The sequence below is a fragment of the Zootoca vivipara genome, chromosome 2, assembly GCF_963506605.1.
Source record: "Zootoca vivipara chromosome 2, rZooViv1.1, whole genome shotgun sequence".
In the NCBI taxonomy this organism is placed as follows: domain Eukaryota; kingdom Metazoa; phylum Chordata; class Lepidosauria; order Squamata; family Lacertidae; genus Zootoca; species Zootoca vivipara.
The window spans coordinates 18,846,349-18,865,430 of record NC_083277.1 but is presented as its reverse complement, the minus strand read 5'-3'; the positions used below and the strand labels follow the sequence as shown (position 1 = coordinate 18,865,430).

Genomic DNA, 19,082 nt, shown 5'->3' with positions numbered 1-19,082 from the left:
TTGCTGTTATCACTGTGTCTTGTCCCGTGGGAACCCACAGGGGCATACCCAGGATCAAAACTAGGGGGGGACAAGGGGCGGGGCCAAGGCACGGGAGGGGAGGGGCCACAAAGTGGGAACGTGGGCAGGGCTACAAAGCCCAGGTGAACACTAATAATAGTACATAAACCCAAAGGAAGAGAAAAAAAAATCTTTCTGACTCTCGGAGTCAGGTCATTGTTCCATTTTTCTTCTCCTCTTTATGCATTCCATATATTGGGGGCATCGTTAGGAGTCTTTACACGTTTCTGATGACCCCGGCGCCCGATGGCTAAGGCCATTTCCCAACAGGGACTAGGCTTGGACAAGCACGGCATGGCCAAAGGCTCTTTTGCCTCTGTGCGCCACGTGCCGAGCGGTGCATTTTATTTGCAGAAAACACACACAGAGAGAGGGGGAGGGAGAGAGGTTGAAAAGCTCATTCCTTCTTTCTTTTGCCAAGGACATGAGAGCGTGGCGTTGCAGATCGATTTCAGACCTCGCACGCAAAAGCTATGGATTAAGGGAAAGTGGCCGCATTTGCCGCCGCCACCTAGGTATGGTGACTCAGGCTCCGCTGCCTGCTGCCGCTCCTTGAGACCAGTTCGGAGCCTGGCGGCGTTGGTGCTTAAAGCCATTTCTATCCGCTTTCGCTCTCGCAGAAATAATGGGGTGCTCATTCCACCAGAGTAAAACAGCCGGAAACACGAGAGTTTTTGGAGAAACGCCGCTGTAGTGGAGAAGGGTTGCCTGGCTCGAGAGTAGACCTTCTGTTCCCCCCCAACTTTCCCATTGCGCCAAAAAAATATGTTTAAATTTCCCCGCTCAAATATTTCCAGTTCCTTGCTTTTAAGCTTACATTAGAGGGCGTAGGAGGCACAAGAAGCACTTGCAGCTCTTTGTGTGCGGCGCACTATAAATATAAGGCTCAAGGAAGGAGAGAACAGCTTGGGAAGATCAGAGGAGGAAGCTGACTTTAATAAGAAATACAAATGCTCTAAATAAATAATAAATAAGTTTGGCCACATTAACAAGATCTAGCCTTACTTGAAGAGACGGAAATAGCAACACATCTATTAACAGCAGCTTGTATTGAGGGGGTGCTTATCAAATTTGCAGATGACACCAAACTGGGATGGGTATTCAATGCCGCAGAAGACAGAATGAGGATTCAAGATTAACTGAACAGATTGGAGACATGGGCCCAAAGTAACAAGGTGAATTTTAGTAGGGACAAACATAAGGGTCTACACTTAGGCAGATAGAGCCAGATGCACAAATATAAGATGGGGAAAACTTGGATTGCCATGTGAAAAGGATCTAGGAGTCTTAACATGAGTCAACGGTGGGATGCTTACCTTCCAAGTCCCGGACTGCAGAATCCGGGACCGGCAGCCGTGTGACACCGGAAGTTGCGTCAATGTAAAAAAACCCCACAAAAACCCTAATGCTATTGCACATGCGCAGACCGCGCACACCACTTCTGCGCATGCGCATGCCACACGTGCGGTTAAAATACTTCTGGGTTTGCGGACTTCGTAAGTCGAAACCTTCAGAAGTCGAGGCATTCGTAAGTCGAGGTACCACTGTATAGTGTCTAGATCTATGGAAGTCATAGTCCCACGTGGAGTTCTCAGTCCAGTTCTGGGTGCCACAATTTAAGAAGGATATTGACACGCTGGAACGTGTGCAGAGAAGGGTGACCAAGGTGATCGAGGGTCTGGGGAACCAAGCCTTATGAGGAATAGTTGAGGGAGCTGGGTATGTTTAGCCTGGAAAAGAAGAGACTGACAAAAATCTAAAGGGATGTCACATGGAGGATGAAGCAAACATTCTCTCCTGCTCTGGAGGGTAGGACACAAACCAATGGCTTCAAGTGACAATAAAGGAGATTTCAACCAAACATCAGGAAGAACTCCTGTCAGTAAGCGCTGTTCAACAGTGGAACAGACTCAGAAGGTGGTGGACTCAGGGGCGGAGCACCCTGGAGAGGGTGTCACTCGGGACCGCCATCAGAGGCCCCAAGGCCAGGCGGCGGCACCACGATATTCCGCAAGCGCTCGGTGGTCCTTACGGGGTGCCACTCTCGCACGGCACTCTTTAACGAGCCGCTCTTGCACGTGCGGAACACCGTGGAGACACTGCACGCCAGCGGCACGCCCAACGGAATGCGCATGTGCTAGATCTGGCACGGGCACACTCCAGGATGCCGCTGGCGCTCGGCGGCCCACGTAGAGGGGGATTGCCCCCCCGCGACTTCTAAACGGAGCCTAAACGCCCCGTTTAGAAGTAGTGGCTGTGGCGAATTTGAAACGGTTATGTTATGTTTTTGTTTCGCAACCGACCTATCGAAGGGTTAACCCAGACTCCTGGTTTACTGACAGCAACATCCCATGGAAGGCGTGGCCTGCATGGGGTTTAAATGGAAAGGGGAACTGTTATTATCAGTTGGCGGTTGAGGGTTTTGTGTGGGAGCTTGTGTGGTTGTGGAGAAGGTAGATTTGGAGTAGATGAAGTAGTTGATAGGTATTCTGTTATTTGATTACCAAGAACGTTACCTTTGAAATTAAGTTGGTACCAATGTTACCAGAAAGCAACCATTAAGATTCAAGCCAATAAATATCCATCTTTAAAGTGTCATACCAGTAATCGTCTATTTCATTTTCCAGCTAAGGTATCCAGGAACCCAGTTGGTGGGGAACTCTTTTAAACTGTCAAAACTGCCTTTTAGAGGAGAAAGGTTAGTTTGTGGCTGAGAGTGCACCAAGAAAAGGAGGGGGGCTAAAGGAGGAGACAGGTTCTGAGCGATAATAAAGTTACCTCAGGAAGGAGGCTAGCTTTACAGTGAGGGAGTTTCTAGTGAAGTGAAAACCCTTATCCGAGTACACATAGGAACAGTCTTACTTATAGCCCCGAGTCTATATAGGTACCTGGCCACGTTTAGGCTGGAAGAGGACTCTCTTTTATTTTTGAAAACCCACGAGCGCTAGAGGGTTTAAAGAAAGGCTAGAGGGATAAGTGGGAGGTTTGAGTTACCTCAGAAATCCCTGTTAGTGCTTTTAATAATTGAGAGGTCAAAGTTATAAGACTGAAAGTGAGAGGACTTTTGTCGCAGCGGCCCATGCATCACTACATAGCGGCCCATGCGTAGCGATGCCACGCCCCCCGGGTACATGGCAATTTGCCGCCCCGGGTGTCGCGGCGGCTCCCTACGCCGATGGGTGGACTCTCCTTCCTTGAAGCTTTTTAAGCAGATGTAGGGAGCCACAGGTGAGAGAGCTGAGTGCAGGGTGGGGACCAAAGGTGGACGGACTATCCCAGAAGGAACATGACCTGTCCCCCCACCAGAGATACTGCCCTTCCCCATACACCCCATGGCTTTCGTTACATATATGCAGATTGAGTATAAGATGGAAGAGCTCACCTCATTAACACTCTGACATGTCTTGTTCTCATAGCTGCCAAGTTATCCCCTTTTTAAAGAGATTTTCCCTTATGCTGAATAGGCTTCCTCGCGAGAAAAGGGAAAACTTGGCAGCTATGCTTGTTCTCCCATTGGGTTTCTAGGGGGGGGGTCCCTGTGTTTTGCCTGCTCCAGGTGAGACTGGCCCAAGTCTATTGTTCTCTTACACTCACTGATGACATCACCTCCGGCCAGGGGAGTGGGGAGGGAAGGCTGGTCCCCTGAGCATCTGCAGCCAGTACTTTTTCTGTAGCAAGTAGTCACCTGTACTTTTTAGACATGCTCAGAAATGCTTCACAGCCATGAGCTTGACCAAGAGACTTGCTAGCCGCCTCCCTTTCTTTAGAATGTCACCTTAAAGGTCTAAAGCCACGGGCATGGTGAGGACCCGAATATGACATCCAGACTACTCCCACCCCCTAGTCCTATGACGTTGTGTCCCTATGGATCCTTCAGTAACTCGTTCTCTGTGTGTATATGTTCCTGGCGCTGCAGGACTCCAGATATTTCCCCACCGGACGAGGCAGGACAATGAAGGTAAGGCCTCCTCTGTACGGCCATACATTCGGGGTAGGCACGGCGGTTGTAGATCAGCCCAAGGCACAAATTTGGACTACAGCGTTGTGGGCAACCGAGAACAGCATAGGAGGTCAGGCCATTGATTCATAGAATCATAGAGTTGGAAGAGACCATAAGGGCCATCCAATCCAACCCCCTGCCAAGCAGAAAACACAATCAAAGCATTCCTGACAGATGGCTGTCAAGCCTCCGCTTAAAGACCTCCAAAGAAGGAGACTCCACCACACTCCTTGGCAGCAATTTCCACTGCCGAACAGCTCTTACTGTCAGGAAGTTCTTCCTAATGTTGAGGTGGAATCTTCTTTCTTGTAGCTTGAATCCATTGCTCTGTGTCCGCTTCTCTGGAGCAGCAGAAAATAACCTTTCACCCTCTTCTATATGACATCCTTTGATATATTTGAACATGGCTATCATATAACCCCTTAACCTTCTCTTCTCCAGGCTAAACATACCCAGCTCCCTAAGCCGTTCCTCATAAGGCATTGTTTCCAGGCCTTTGGCCATTTTGGTTGCCCTCCTCTGGACACGTTCCAGCTTGTCAGTATCCTTCTTGAACTGAGGTGCCCAGAACTGGACACAGTATTCCAGGTGAGGTCTGACCATTCATCTAGCTCCATGCTGTTGGCACTGTCAGGCAACAGCTGTCTGTTGGTGGGAGGCATTCCCAGTCCTACCCAGAGATGTCAGGGATTGAACAAGGGACCTTCCGCTTTCAAAACAGATGCTCTGCCACTGAGCTACAGCCCTAAAGACAGAATTCAGTACAGGGATGGAGGCTCAGTCTGCGACATGATAATGCTCAGTCAGTTGCTTCCCCCCAACTGCCCCAATTTCTCTTTTTATATCTAAAGTTTAGGGAAGTTTTTCATGTTTGATGTTTTACCAAGTTTTAATATTCTGTTGGGAGCTGCCCAGAGTGGATGGGCGGGGTATAAATAATAAATTATTATTATTATTATTATTATTATTATTATTATTATTATTATTATTAAAGTAGCCATAGAAGACCGACAGTCTTCACCACACCACCCCTCCTCTGCCCCCTTCTTCTTCTTTGACGATTACTCGTAGCCGAGTAAGATTGTCTTCCATAAACACGATTTTAACAATGGGTCCGTAAGTGACTGTGGAGGCCAATTCTGGATCCACACGTCCTTCCACAGTGGGGACATTGGTTTCCAGGCGGGAGTTTTATCACGGTGTGGATTTGCCAAGCGTGCCTTCCTCTCAGCACATTTCTCCCTTGCGTCCTGAGATCGAGTTTCTTCAAAGCCCATGACACCTTTGGTAAAGGCTGTTCTCCAACTGGAGCGCTCGCAGGCCAGGGTTTCCCAGTTGTCAGTGTTTAAACAGTACTACATTTTGTAAGATTTGCCTTGAGACAGTCTTTAAACCTCTTTTGTTGACCACCAGCATTATGCTTTCCATTTTTAAGTTCGGAATAGAGTAGTTGCTTTGGAAGACGATCATCAGGCCCCCACTTCTTCCCCGGCCTCATACTGAATACAACACTAATGTCTCATATCAAATGTAACTGATCTGCAGAAAAGAATCTACAACCAGAAAAAAAGCAACAATGCACATACTTTTGTAAAGCAAGAAAATCTTAATAGAAATATTTTTAAAAAGAAAGAAAGAAAAGAAGACCAGCAGTCTAAAGACCAGGACCAGGATGAGAGAAAGCAGTGCTTTCAGTTTAGTTGTTGAGTTTCCCGCAGCCCCAGCAAGCATGGCCCATGGCCAGAGATTATGGGAGTTGCAATATATGTTTTTAATGTACATATTGACACCTGCCACCCCAATCTCCATGAGTGGTGCAATATTTTAGGGGTTGCAGGCATGCTCACCCGGGTCTGTGTTCCCTTTGGGGACAACGAGCTCCAACAGGGACTGGTGTCTTTAGGATATATGGCTTATTTGCACGTATATACAACTTGTACCTAGATGGAGGGATCATGGAGCATTCGCATCCTCTCAGGATTGGATTCAAAGGACAGCAAAAATCCATCCTCTGCCTCTCTTTGTTTCAGCCTGTTGTCCCCAGCTCACTTGGACCTCTGCCCCCTTCCTCCTTCTCGTTGTGAACCTCCTCCCAGCCTACGTCATTCAAAGCTGTAACCCTAAACCTTCCCTTTGCCCCTGCCCACTAACTCTCAGTCCCCTTGGACTGGCACTCTTGCCCTATTATGGTTTCCTAGTTGGGCCATCGCTGGCCTTTGTCGCATCCATCAAGCTCTGCAGAGGTGTCTTGGCTTACTAGCCTAACTAAATCCAGCTGGGTTCCATGTCTGGCAAAGTTTAATCCATGCAGTAAAGGTAAAGGGGCCCCTGACCATCAGGTCCAGTTGTGTCCGACTCTGGGGTTGCGGCGCTCATCTCGCTCTATCAGCTGAGGGAGCCGGCGTTTGTCCGCAGACAGCTTCCAGGTCATGTGGCCAGCATGACAAAGCTGCTTCTGGTGAACCAGAGCAGCGCACGGAAACGCCGTTTACCTTCCCGCCGGAGCGGTACCTATTTATCTACTTGCACTTTGACGTGCTTTCGAACTGCTAGGTTGGCAGGAGCTGGGACCGAGCAACAGGAGCTCACCCCATTGCAGGGATTCGAACCGCCGACCTTCTGATCAGCAAGCCCTAGACTCTGTGGTTTAACCCACAGCACCACCTGGGTCCCCAAACCATGCAGTGCAAGTAGATAAATAGGTACCGCTCTGGCAGGAAGGTAAACAGCATTTCCGTGTGCTGCTCTGGTTCACCGGAAGTGGCTTAGTCATGCTGGCCACATGACCCGGAAGCTATACACCAGCTCCCTCGGCCAGTAAAGCGAGATGAGCGGCACAACCCCAGAGTCGTCCACAACTGGACCTAACGGTCAGGGGTCCCTTTACCTTTACCTTTAATCAAACTTTGATTAATTCTAACTTTTAATAAAGCATAACACATTTAGAGGAATCCCCCCCAACTCATAATGATATTGTCTCACCCCAACAATACCAATTTCATAGGTTATCAGGATGACGGAGAACAAGGATCAACGCTGTCTCAAAGACAAGATCTGTATGGTAAATGCAAATTATTTGTTATATCTGACTACAGACCTGTATATAGGGAACATTTGGCCCTCCAGATGTTGTTGGATGACAACTCCCATCCGGCTACAATCATGGCCGGTGGCAAAGGATGATGGGAGTTGTAGTTCAGCAGCACCTGGAGGGCCAAACTACCCCACACCTCCTGTGTATCATAATAGAGAAAGCACGTGCCCATGTGTACACCCACCATATACATGCCATGAGATGTTCTGGGAACAAGGCTTGCATGGTAAATATTAGCTGCACTGCACCCTTGCGTCCAGGACTGGCCCCATATTTAGGCAGAGTGGGTGCGGGGCATGTCTGGCACCAGATGTTCATCAGGAGAAGGGGGGCAGGCAGTGACGGATCAGAGGGCCGATCTCTGCATGCTACGCAGCCTGCCTTGCACCTTCTGCGTTGGCCTGTTGTCGATAGCAGAAGAGGATATATTGATTACCGTACTTTTCCGTCTATAAGAAGCCCCCATGTATTAGATGCCCCCTATTTTCGGGGACTCAAATTTAAGAAAATGGGGGGAGATGGCACAGAGTTGCTGAGCTTTTTTGGGGGGGATTACCCAAGGGTTGTTGAGCTTTTTTTAGGGGGGATTGCCGAAAATCACTCACCCGCACGCATCGCAAAAGCCGCCTCCCATCTGTCCCATTGCTGGCAGAAGCTGCCAATCACCCGCCCAACTGCCAGAGCGTCAGCCAATCAACACCACCCATTGAAGCAGCACCCAATAACACGCGGAATAGCAGCGGCAGCAACAACCAATCAAATGTCCACACTATGCACTACCCATGTATAAGATGACTCCCACTTTTTAGCATGATTCTTAAAGAAAAAACCCAAAGTCTTATACAAGGAAAAGTACGGTAAATATTATCCTACCTCACGCTAGTGAGCTGGTCGCAGAGTACATTCCCCTGTATATTTCAGGAAGCTAGTTGGTAGATTTGTTTGAATCTCTTGAGTTAAGCAATCCTGTCTGGCTTGTCCAGATTGGATTGTTCCTGGTGAATTCCCCTTTATTCCCTCTTAAAACACAACAGTGTTCTTTAAAAGTAATGATAAGAAGTTTACTTACATTCAGTTCACAGTATGATCCTGAAGGCAGGCTTTAGCTTGTGGTTACAGAAGAGAGTGTGAGTTCATCCCATATATGGGGACTGAGCCCATGTGCTGCTGGCTGAGAGCCAGCAGACAGCAAAAGCAGAATGGCAAAAAGAGAGCAACAAGAGAGTCACGAGAAGATGGCTGCGTGACTAGCCCCTTTAAAGGGTCTGCCAGGGTCAAGCCCATCTACCTGGTCACATACAGGGGGAGGATGCTCCAGACAAGTGTGACAGGAAGTCCTCCTGGCTGGAGTAACATCCCCCTGTGTGTCCACTCTGGGCAAACAGGAAATGTTGTACTTGACTGCTACAGTGATGCAACTCATCCCACAGCCTGCTCTCCTCAGGTGTGGTGGAGGACTCTGTCCCATCACCTGTGCTTAGCTTCTGTAAATGGAATGAGATGGGTGGGTATGAATAATAAATAGTGATGATGATGATGATGATGATGATGATATATGTGGCATGTGGGTGGGTCGGCCAGTACACTTTATCCATCATCTGAACCAGCCCGTGTACAAAACCAGAGGCTTCAGTGTAAAGAGGACTTCCCTAAGGACTTCACAATATTTGTCAACTATGGTCCAAGAAATAAAGGTAAAGGGACCCCTGGGGTTGCGTGCTCATCTCGCTTTATTGGCCAAGGGAGCAGGCGTACAGCTTCCGGGTCATGTGGACAGCATGACAAAGCCGCTTCTGGCAAACCAGAGCAGCACATGGAAACGCCGTTTACCTTCCCGCTGTAGCGGTTCCTATTTATCTACTTGCACTTTGACGTGCTTTCGAACTGCTAGGTTGGCAGGAGCTGGGACCAAGCAACGGGAGCTCACCCCGTCACAGGGATTCGAACCGCCAACCTTCTGATCAGCAAGCCCTAGGCTCAGTGGTTTAACCACAGTGCCACCTGGGTCCCTGGTCCAAGAAATAGAACCATCTAAAATTGTCTTGTGTGACGGCAGATCAAAATCTGCTCCAGCACTGTCTCGCTGGTTCTCTTTCTCCATGGTCATGTAAGCAGAGGAACATTGGTAACTCTGGGTTTTTACTTGGGGAGTAGAAAATGCCCGATATCTGTGGCCTTTTTCATTTGCTGCAGTTCGGCCATTTCAATCCCATGGTAGGTCCTCCTCCATTTCTCCTCTTGCCTTTTTCTGCTGGACTTGCGCTGGTTCTAGAATGACTTTTCCATGTTTGTTCCTAGATTACCCGTGGGATAAATCCAGCCTGAAGTCAATACCAATGGACTTGACGCAGTTTAAGGAACTGGATGACCATGCATCAAAGGTATACTGTCTCTTACGGTGATATAGTCCACACGGAATAATACTGCTGTAAAGAACCTTCTAGGATGCTGAGAGTTTTTTTAAAACAATAAATGTGGATTTGGAATTGGACCCTAAGGATCCATTCCAACTCTGCAATTCTATGATTCTATGATAGTACCTTCAAGTGTCCTCTTCTTACAGGAGGCAACTTCTTCTGTGCACATGGAAGTTCACAGTCGGAAACATTATGATTCAAAATCCACCCCAAGCCTGACACAAAGGGGATTTGGATTACAGTTGAATATTGTGGAAATAGCATGCCTGTGTACCCTGGAAAAAAAGAAAGGTTAAACATGCTTCATCCTTCAGAACGGGACGCGGCTAGCGCTGTGGTCTAAACCACAGAGCCTTGGGCTTGCTGATCAGAAGGTTGGCGGTTCGATTCCCAGCGATGGGTGAGCTCCCGTTGCTCGGTCCCAGCTCCTGCCAACCTAGCAGTTCAAAAGCACGTCAAAGTGCAAGTAGATAAATAGGTACCACTCCGGCGGGAAGGTAAACGGTGTTTCTGTGCGCTGCTCTGGTTCACCGGAAGTGGCATAGTCATGCTGGCCACATGACCCGGAAGCTGTCTGCAGACAAACGCCGGCTCCCTCAGCCTATAGAGCGAGATAATAATAATAATAATAATAATAATAATAATAATAATATTTATACCCCACCCATCTGGCTGGGTTTCCCCAGGCACTCTGGGCAGCTTCCAACAGAAAAATAAAATACAGTAATCTATTAAACATTAAAAGCCTCCCTAAACAGGGCTGCCTCCAGATGAGCGCCGCAACCCCAGAGTCGTCTGCGACTGGACCTAATGGTCAGGGGTACCTTTACCTTTACCTTTATCCTTAAGAACAATTTTACCCAGGGATAAAATTTAACAGATCGATAGACTGATCAAGTAGAATGCATACACTTACGCAGTATTCCTGAGCAGTTTTACACAGAAGTAAGCTCCATTGAGTTCAGTAAGGCTGACTCTCTTTTTAGTGCATGTAGGATAGCAGGCACCCTAATTTTTCTTTAGACAGCAGAAATGAACTCCTCCATGTTAACTTCTACTGATCTACAGTATTTACCTTTTGTGAAACAGGTGGATATCAGGAACAACGTGAAAAAACTGGTGAATGTCTTGCTCCAAAAAGCTCACAGTGACCTGGAGAAAGTCCGAGCCATTTGGATGTGGACGTGCCATCATATAGGTAGGTGGGGGTGTGACCTTTCTGCCTGTGAAGCAGGAAGTGATCCCTCCAGACAATGGAACAACTCTTCTAGTGGTGTTATAGGAAAGCTCCTTTATATTGTTGTTGTTTAGTCGTTTAGTCGTGTCCGACTCTTCGTGACCCCGTGGACCATAGCACACCAGGTGCTCCTGTTTTCCACTGCCTCCTGCAGTTTGGTCAAACTCATGTTGGTAGCTTCGAGAACACTGTCCAACCATCTCGTCCTCTGTCGTCCCCTTCTCCTAGTGCCCTCAATCCTTCCCAACATCAGGGTCTTTTCCAATGATTCTTCTCTTCTCATGAGGTGGCCAAAGTATTGGAGCCTCAGCTTCAGGATCTGTCCTTCCAGTGAGCACTCAGGGCTGATTTCCTTAAGAATGGATAGGTTTGATCTTCTTGCAGTCCATGGGACTCTCAAGAGCCTCCTCCAGCACCATAATTCAAAAACATCATATATATACCATTGTATTAAAGCAGAACCTTTGAAGGTGATTAACTGTTGATTTGTGAATGAAATAGATACCCCTAATCGAATTGATTAGTTACTCGGATCGTCTGCTAAAAGTTTCTGATGTAAGTGAGGTTGCTGCAGTCCATTATTTGTTGTGCATTGCAGACTTTGTGGTGACTGTCCATAAATGTCTTTATTCTTCCAGAATACGATGTGGACGGATACCATAACAAGGTGCCTTCTGAGGCAACTGATGCCCTTCAGTCGGGAAAAAGCGCTTGTGGGGGATATGCTGGCCTCTTCGAAGAAATGTGCAGGTAATCCCTATTGGGCCCGAGAGAGCTGGAGAGCCACAGGTCCTCCACCCCTGCTCTATAAAGGCGACTTTCAACACATCATTATGGAGGCAAACTTGGGTCCCTCCACAGCCACTGGAAATCCTGTTTGGCCCTCCCCACCATGCTTCTTTCACCAAACACTTCTTGTACCTTTTAAAACCCTTCTGTGCTGCCTTGAAAGCTTGTACAGTACTAGATTCCAGTCTCTCTCTCTCTCTTTCCAACATGCAAACCGAGATTCTCAGGCTGCCCGATTCGGCTTCTAACGACAATTTTTGTACCAGTGCAACATACAAAACTATCATGCAGGACTGGGGGATCTTGGGCCTTCCATATGTTGTTCAGCTACAACTCCCACCAGCCTTAGCAAGCTTGGCCAACCACCAGGAATGATGGGAGTTGTAGTTCAGCAACATCTGGAGGACCAAAGATTCCCCCAACCTGTAATATGCAGTTAAATGAGGCAGCCTGGCATTTCTTCAGAGTAGTCCACAGGTGCCATTTAGCATACTTCTCTTTCCTCCACCAAAATCCCAAATTGCACATCCTTAAGGGGCAAGATTGGGCAATATGGGAAAAAGCCTGACATGCAGGGTGTCGTTTGGCTTCTCCCTGAAAACAGAGCAAAATGAAGGATGCCCATTCTAATCCAAAAAAGCAGCGATTGCAACCACGGTGCCTTGTTCACAATGGCGTTCCTGAATCCCTTTCTTTCCCCCTCAGTCTTGCAGGGATACAATGCAAGCGGTTGTCCGGCTTCGCCAAAGGGTTCCAATACAAACCAGGAAAAGTATTTGAGGGGAAGACTAATCATGTCTGGAATGCGGTTTATCTTGATGGAAGGTGGCATCTTTTAGACAACACCTGGGGCAGCGGCTGCGTGGATGACTCTTGTAGTAAGTTCACTTTCAGGTATGTTGTTAGGCAACAGAAAGCCCAGTCAGAGTCTGGGATACAGCAAGGGTATAGTGAACTTCCTTTGCTTTCAGATTTTTGTTTGGTTTGCTTGGACTACAAGTCAGAAATGGTGATCTGATAGCCACAGGGCATCAGCATGGAGTGTTGAGGTAGTGGTGGGACAATTAATTGATGCTTTTGAATTATGGTGCTGGAGGAGACTCTCGAGAGTCCCATGGACTGCAAGAAGATCAAACCTATCCATTCTGAAGGAAATCAGCCCTGAGCGCTCACTGGAAGGACAGATCGTGAAGCTGAGGCTCCAATACTTTGGCCACCTCATGAGAAGAGAAGACTCCCTGGAAAAGACCCTGATGTTGGGAAAGATGGAGGGCACAAGGAGAAGGGGACGACAGAGGACGAGATGGTTGGACAGTGTTCTCGAAGCTACCAACATGAGTCTGACCAAACTGCGGGAGGCAGTGCAAGACAGGAGTGCCTGGCGTGCTATGGTCCATGGGGTCACGAAGAGTCGGACACGACTAAACGGCTAAACAACAACAGAGTATTATGCTTATACTACATTATGGTTACCAGATGTCCCCGTTTCCCAGGGACAGTCCCCGGATTTACAAATCTGTCCCCGGACAAAAACCCATCCCCGGATTTCATTTAATGTCCCCAGATTTATATTTTTAAGTGTTGTAGATTTATTAGTAGGGAATGAATGTTGTGTGATTGGTTCAATGGCACAAGGCACATCATATGGGGACTTCCGGCGAGGCAAAATGCCGGGCGCCACGGCAGCGAGCAGCTCCTGAAGCCAGCCAGAGCCAACTGTGCAGCGCTACCAGGCTGGCTCCGGGCTGCTGAGACTACCGCTGCTGCCGCGGAAACCAGAGACACCCGGCGTGTCAACCCCGGAATACCCTGGAGCCGACGCAGGGAGAAGGAGGAGAGGAGAAGGAAAAGGAAAAGAGAGAAAGAGGAAGGAGAAAAAAAGAGGGGAGCCCTGACCTTGCCGCGCTGCTGCCATAGCTGCCACTTAGGAGGAGAGGTAGGAGAGCACTGGGAGGGCAAGGACACGTGGCTGAGCCCAGGCCCGACCTGAGCCTACTCCACAGCGGCTAGCGCTCCAGAGGAAGGCCACGCAACAGAGTGTCATGGTCCGGTCGGCGGGCGTCAGGACCAGAGGCAAGATGGTGGTGAAGAAGCAGGGTTGAGGAGCAAGGCAGAGGCGAAGGTCCACGGGGCATGAAGCAAGGCGAAGGCGAAGCAAGGGTCCAAGGAGCAAGGAGCAAGGCGAAGGGTCCAGGAACAAGAAGCAAGGCGAAGGTCCACGGGGCAAGAGCAAGGCGAAGGCGAAGCAAGGGTCCAGGAACAAGAAGCAAGGCGAAGGTCCACGGGGCAAGAGCAAGGTGAAGGCGAAGCAAGGTCCAAGGAGCAAGGAGCAAGGCGAAGGATCCAGGAACAAGAAGCAAGGCAAAGGTCCACGGGGCAGGAGCAAGGCGAAGGCGAAGCAAGGGTCCAAGGAGCAAGGAGCAAGGAGCAAGGAGCAAGGCGAAGGATCCAGGAGCAAGAAGCAAGGCGAAGGTCCAAGGGTCGAGGAGCAAGGCGACGGCGAGGCAGGGGTCCAAGAAGCACGGCGGCAACAAGGCAAGGGTCCAAGGAGCAGGAGGCCAGATGCAACTAGGCAGGGATAGCGTTGCTGTGGCAAAGAGCTGAAGGGAAAATGCTGAGCTTTTATCCCTCCCAGCTCCTGCCACCAGGTGCAGTGAGATCTCAAGTGGCCTCACCTGGGTGACTACTCCTTGCCTCTCCAGCACAAGCTGAGGACTTCACCTGTGTGGCCACGCCTTGCTTCTCCAGCACAAGCTGAGGCATGCCCCAGTCCTGCAAAGCACTACAGGCCCCAGAGCCTGACTCCTGCCCATACTCCTGACACAGAGGAGACCACAGAAGAGAAGATATTACTTCTTCTTTTTTAAAAAAATAACTGTTTTAATAACTTTTTTTCTCTCTTTTTTAAAAAAGTGTCCCCGGATTCTTTGGAAAAAAAAATCTGGTAACCTTATACTACATGTGTAGGATTTGGGGATCCTGTGGCAATGCCCCTCCCTCCACGTGAAATAAGACACGAGGCACAATGAATAAGTTTAAGTGGGCGAAAAGGCCACAACTTTATTGGTTACGAATGATGAGCGGTATTGGCTTAGGCATTGGAACCTAACCGGCTATATCCAACTGTAACCCGTGTGTTACAGTCTGGGAGAAATTAACCACCAGAAAGGAGCCCAGTGATGTACATCTACTCGAACACCTCCTGTGGCCACCGTTGGGGGGTGCCATAAGGCCCTGTCCTCTGCAGGCCCAGGACAAATCTTCCGCCCCCGGAACACCTTTAACGGAGTTGCTTCTCCAATTTCTGGGCAGAGGATGACGCAATCTGCCCCCCTTCTTCTTTTATGCAAATTTCCAATGCCTAACCGCAAAACCAAGTTGTGACGAATTGCTATGAGGTAGGCGAAAAAACCAGCTTGGCTAGCCCAAGTGGAAAAGGTCTTACCAGGCCCCTGGCCAACCAAGGCGACCAACCGAAGTCCATAGCAGCGTCGGCTTACCTGCCTAGCCTACAGGGTGGGTGGGCGGGTGATCCGTTCGGGTTGGGAGCCGGGGCAGGAAAGGCTGAGTTCCCGCCTCCGGCCGGTTTAAAGATTGCAAAACCCCGCCTCCCGGCTGACCCTATTGGCCGGCCCAGGTATGACGGAGGCGGGAACTCCCACCTTGTGAGGGGGCTGAGCTCTCAGCCCCCATCGCGATAGTTCGCTCGGGGCCAGCCCACAACACCACCTCCGTGGGGATGCGGAAGTGGTTTTGCAACACAGCAGCCTTTCTCTACCAGGTGCCCTCCAGTGGTTTTAGACTACCACTCCCATCATCACTAACTATTGGGTGTAAGGCTTCAGGGACTCGGCTCCCCCCCCCCGCCCTTTGGCAGTAGATAAGCAAAACAAAGCAAAAGGAGTCTCTTACCAGTTACGAGATTTTAAATGGTCGTAGCGAGAGAACAAAGAATCCATTTCTAGGAATGAAGGTGCTCCCAATTAAGGATTCCACCCACTTCCTCCCTGGTCACCCACTTCACTTCTGCATCCTGCAACCTGAACTCGCAACCACTGTGCTTTCTGTGCCGCCACCTTATCTACTCTCCTTGACCTTGGGCTGAGTGGATGGACGCTTTCCAGCGAAATGGAGTCTGTTAACTCTCTCCCCCCCAGTTCTTTTCCTCCTAGCTGTTCACCACCTTGCCTTGCCTTGTCAAATAAAGCATTGTTGTCATTAAGCACACTTTAGTCAGATTTGGGTGAGAAAACAGGCTGTGGTTAATCTAAACAAGGACCTGGTTTCCAAACTGTTCACATGTGTGGCTGTGGGGGAGGGAGTTGGAACGAGGCTTGCTATGTTTCATTCCCAACATGCTAAGCTATGGTTTCTCTTGACCTCTGAACAAGGCCTAGAAGTATTCCACGCTCATCTTTAGATAACTTTCTCCGTTTGACCCTGGTGCTGAGATTTCACGAAAGGCTGCACAATTGTGTTTCTTCCTTCTGCAGGTACAATGAGTTTTACTTCCTTACCCACCCTGCTCTGTTTATTAATGATCACTTCCCAGAAGACCACAGCTGGCAGCTTCTGAAACGGACATTATCACTGCAGCAATTTGAACGTAATGTGTGGTATAAGTCTGCCTTTTATTCAGTAGGGCTGACAGGGACATCCACGGCAACATCAGTCATCGAAACAGGTAAAGTCGTAGAATCAAAGAATCATAGAATCATAGAGTTGGAAGAGACCACAAGGGCCATCCAGTCCAACCCCCTGCCAAGCAGGAAACACCATCAAAGCATTCCTGACAGATGGCTGTCAAGCCTCCGTTTAAGGACCTCCAAAGAAGGAGACTCCACCACACTCCTTGACAGCAAATTCCACTGCCGAACAGCTCTTACTGTCAGGAAGTTTGTCCTAATGTTTAGGTGGAATCTTCTTGTAGCTTGAATCCATTGCTCCGTGTCCGCTTCTCTGGAGCAGCAGAAAACAACCTATCACCCTCTTCCATATGACATCCTTTCATATATTTGAACATGGCTATCATATCACCCCTTAACCTTCTCTTCTCCAGGCTAAACATGCCCAGCTCCCTAAGCCGTTCCTCATAAGGCATCGTTTCCAGGCCTTTGACCATTTTGGTTGCCCTCCTCTGGACACGTTCCAGCTTGTCAGTATCCTTCTTGAATTGAGGTGCCCAGAACTGGACACAGTATTCCAGGTGAGGTCTGACCAGAGTGGAATACAGTGGTCAATAAGTCAATCAGAAGCACCTGTCTTGTTGCTTTTGGCTGTCACAGTTACACTGACAATGAGTCTCGTGTCTTTTTCATAACACAAGACGCTACTGTGCTGTAAAACAGGGATGGGGGACCTGAGGTTGCTAGACTACAACCCCCATCATCCCTGACAATTGGTTGTGCTAGTTGGAGTCCCACAACAGCAAGAGGGCCACACAGGTTCCTCGCCCCTAATCGAGCAGAACCAGAACTCACTGGGTCTTCCAATATGTGAAGGATGCTCGGGAAATCTGTTATCATTCTCGGAATTGTTAGGTACAAACGATTGTGAGGCAGCTGGATTGTCCTTGGTCTATTTTGATTATCCTTGTGCATTATATTACTCCTGGCAAACAAAGCCATTCTGTGGCCTTCGTGGAGTCGTGAGGCGAATCAAAACTAACCATCAAGATGAAACAGGAAGTAAAGCCTGAGGGGAGAAAACCTACAGGTAGTTAGTTGCTCAAGGAGGAGTCAGTGAGGAAAGAACAGATTGCCTGTTTCCCATCTACCAATCTATGAACCATCATTATTTTCAATGGGTCTACTCCATAGCTGCCAAGTCTCCCGTATTCCCCGGGAAACCCCCGTTTTTCCAGCTGTCCCCAGCCGAAAAAACGGATTTTTTTGTTTTCCCCCAGTTTATTCTGGCGCGGCGGCCATTTTGGAACTGGGCGGAGCATGCTCAGAAGCGACTTTTGACGCTGCTTTGCCCAGTTCCAAAATGGCTGCAGCGCAACTTCCGGTCCAGTCCCTTATTTCTCAGGCCGGAACTTGGCAGGTATGGTCTACTCTTATATATGGGTGTAACCCTATTTCTCACAGCAAGGTGGCAGAAAATCCATAGGGGGAAATCCATTCATGGGGTTTTAAAATAAAGATATTAACAAGTACAGAAAAACCATTACTTTTTGCCCCTTCCAACTTTTTTACTGGATTCCTGTTGCATACGAAAACATGTCGACATCAAAAACCTTTGCTTTTCTTTCACAGAAAACGGCAAGGCAACTGTTTTTATTGAGAGTCGTTCTCCGACCCTCTTCCTTTGCAAGCTCAACGGGGCAAACGAACACTGCTTCATGAACCTGCAGAGGAACGGGATGACCCTGGATGTGTATCCCCAAGAGGTGGGGACTCATAGCTTGGACATCTTCGCCAAACCTTCCAGGAGCAAGGAGGAGAACTACAGCCACGTGGTAGAATACTCCCTGATGTGCCGATCTGTGGACAAGAGCTTCTGCTTGCCCAAAACGATCATCCAGCCTGTGGGGCCCAGCTGGCAATCGGAGGAGAAGGGGATCCTGGGAGCCTCGCCTGCCAGTCCGATCGTCCACACGGATGACGGACGCTGCGTTGTCACCTTCACTCGAAGTAGGGACCTGGATCTCTTTGCCACCCTGGACTGTGATGCCGGCAGCATGTCGGAGGACCTGCGGAGGCGTCACATCTGGACAACATGCCAAGATGCCCATGTTGAGTTGAAGATACAGCTCCCTCACGCAGGGGCCTTTGCTCTTCACATCTGGGCAAAGAAAGCATCCGATCCGGGCAACAGTCGCTGCGCCCTCAGCTACCTCCTCTCCTGCCCAAACAAGAGTGTGTTGTGGCCGGTTTTCCCACAGAGTTATACGAACTGGGAGGATGCTTTTGAGCTGGTGGCACCTGTCGCCGGGGTCCTGCCGGCCAACCGCGATGTGACATTTAAGCTCAAGCTGCCTGGAGTAGATGAGGTGTCTGTCGAATGCGGAAATTCTCGCCAATTGACTCTTAGTGAAGACGGTTTCTGGGAGGGAACATGCAGCACCTCGGATGGTCCCAGGGTGACAGTGATGATATCCAAAAATGGCAGTCACTCCTTCTGGGCCCTGCTGGAGTACAAAGTGGAAAGTCACTAGCTAGGAGAGGAGCAAATTCAACTACGCAAAAAGATCTACGCTTACCGGAAGAGAGGGAAACGGTAATCCATCGTTAACCGCAGCTTGTATGTTAACTAGGTATAACTGGGAGAAATATTAGCAGTCGGATACTGGAGTATCTGATATTAAAAGACTAAGGGCTTGGGGAAGTGGTCCAAACAATAACCCTGACTAATTATAATTAAAGTAAGGGAAGGCAGACCTCTTAATAGTTGTTTTCTTTGAAGATGGAGTTTATTGCTATTGGTGTAACCAAAGGCAAGAAAATGCAGAACCACATACATTTTGAGAACGCTGTAAAATGG

General features: G+C 48.9%; 1 protein-coding gene across 1 annotated transcript; it reads left to right on the top strand.

The window, feature by feature from the left end:
* Positions 1-7,073: 7,073 nt before the first annotated feature.
* Positions 7,074-18,756, top strand: LOC118080078 (kyphoscoliosis peptidase-like). The gene is made up of 7 exons (XM_035105009.2): positions 7,074-7,116; positions 9,453-9,535; positions 10,661-10,769; positions 11,447-11,558; positions 12,303-12,491; positions 16,091-16,281; positions 17,855-18,756. Exons 1-7 carry the CDS (start codon positions 7,074-7,076, stop codon positions 18,754-18,756), a joined length of 1,629 nt encoding a protein of 542 aa, XP_034960900.2.
* Positions 18,757-19,082: the final 326 nt, after the last annotated feature.

What these genes read in the sequence shown, in the direction of transcription:
- LOC118080078 (XM_035105009.2), top strand. Translation starts at nt 7,074, where the DNA reads ATGACGGAGAACAAGGATCAACGCTGTCTCAAAGACAAGATCT. An exon ending in GTGGACGTGCCATCATATAG is followed by an intron (nt 10,770 to 11,446) that starts GTAGGTGGGGGT and finishes TTATTCTTCCAG; the next exon opens with AATACGATGTGGACGGATAC. An exon ending in AACATCAGTCATCGAAACAG is followed by an intron (nt 16,282 to 17,854) that starts GTAAAGTCGTAG and finishes TTTCTTTCACAG; the next exon opens with AAAACGGCAAGGCAACTGTT.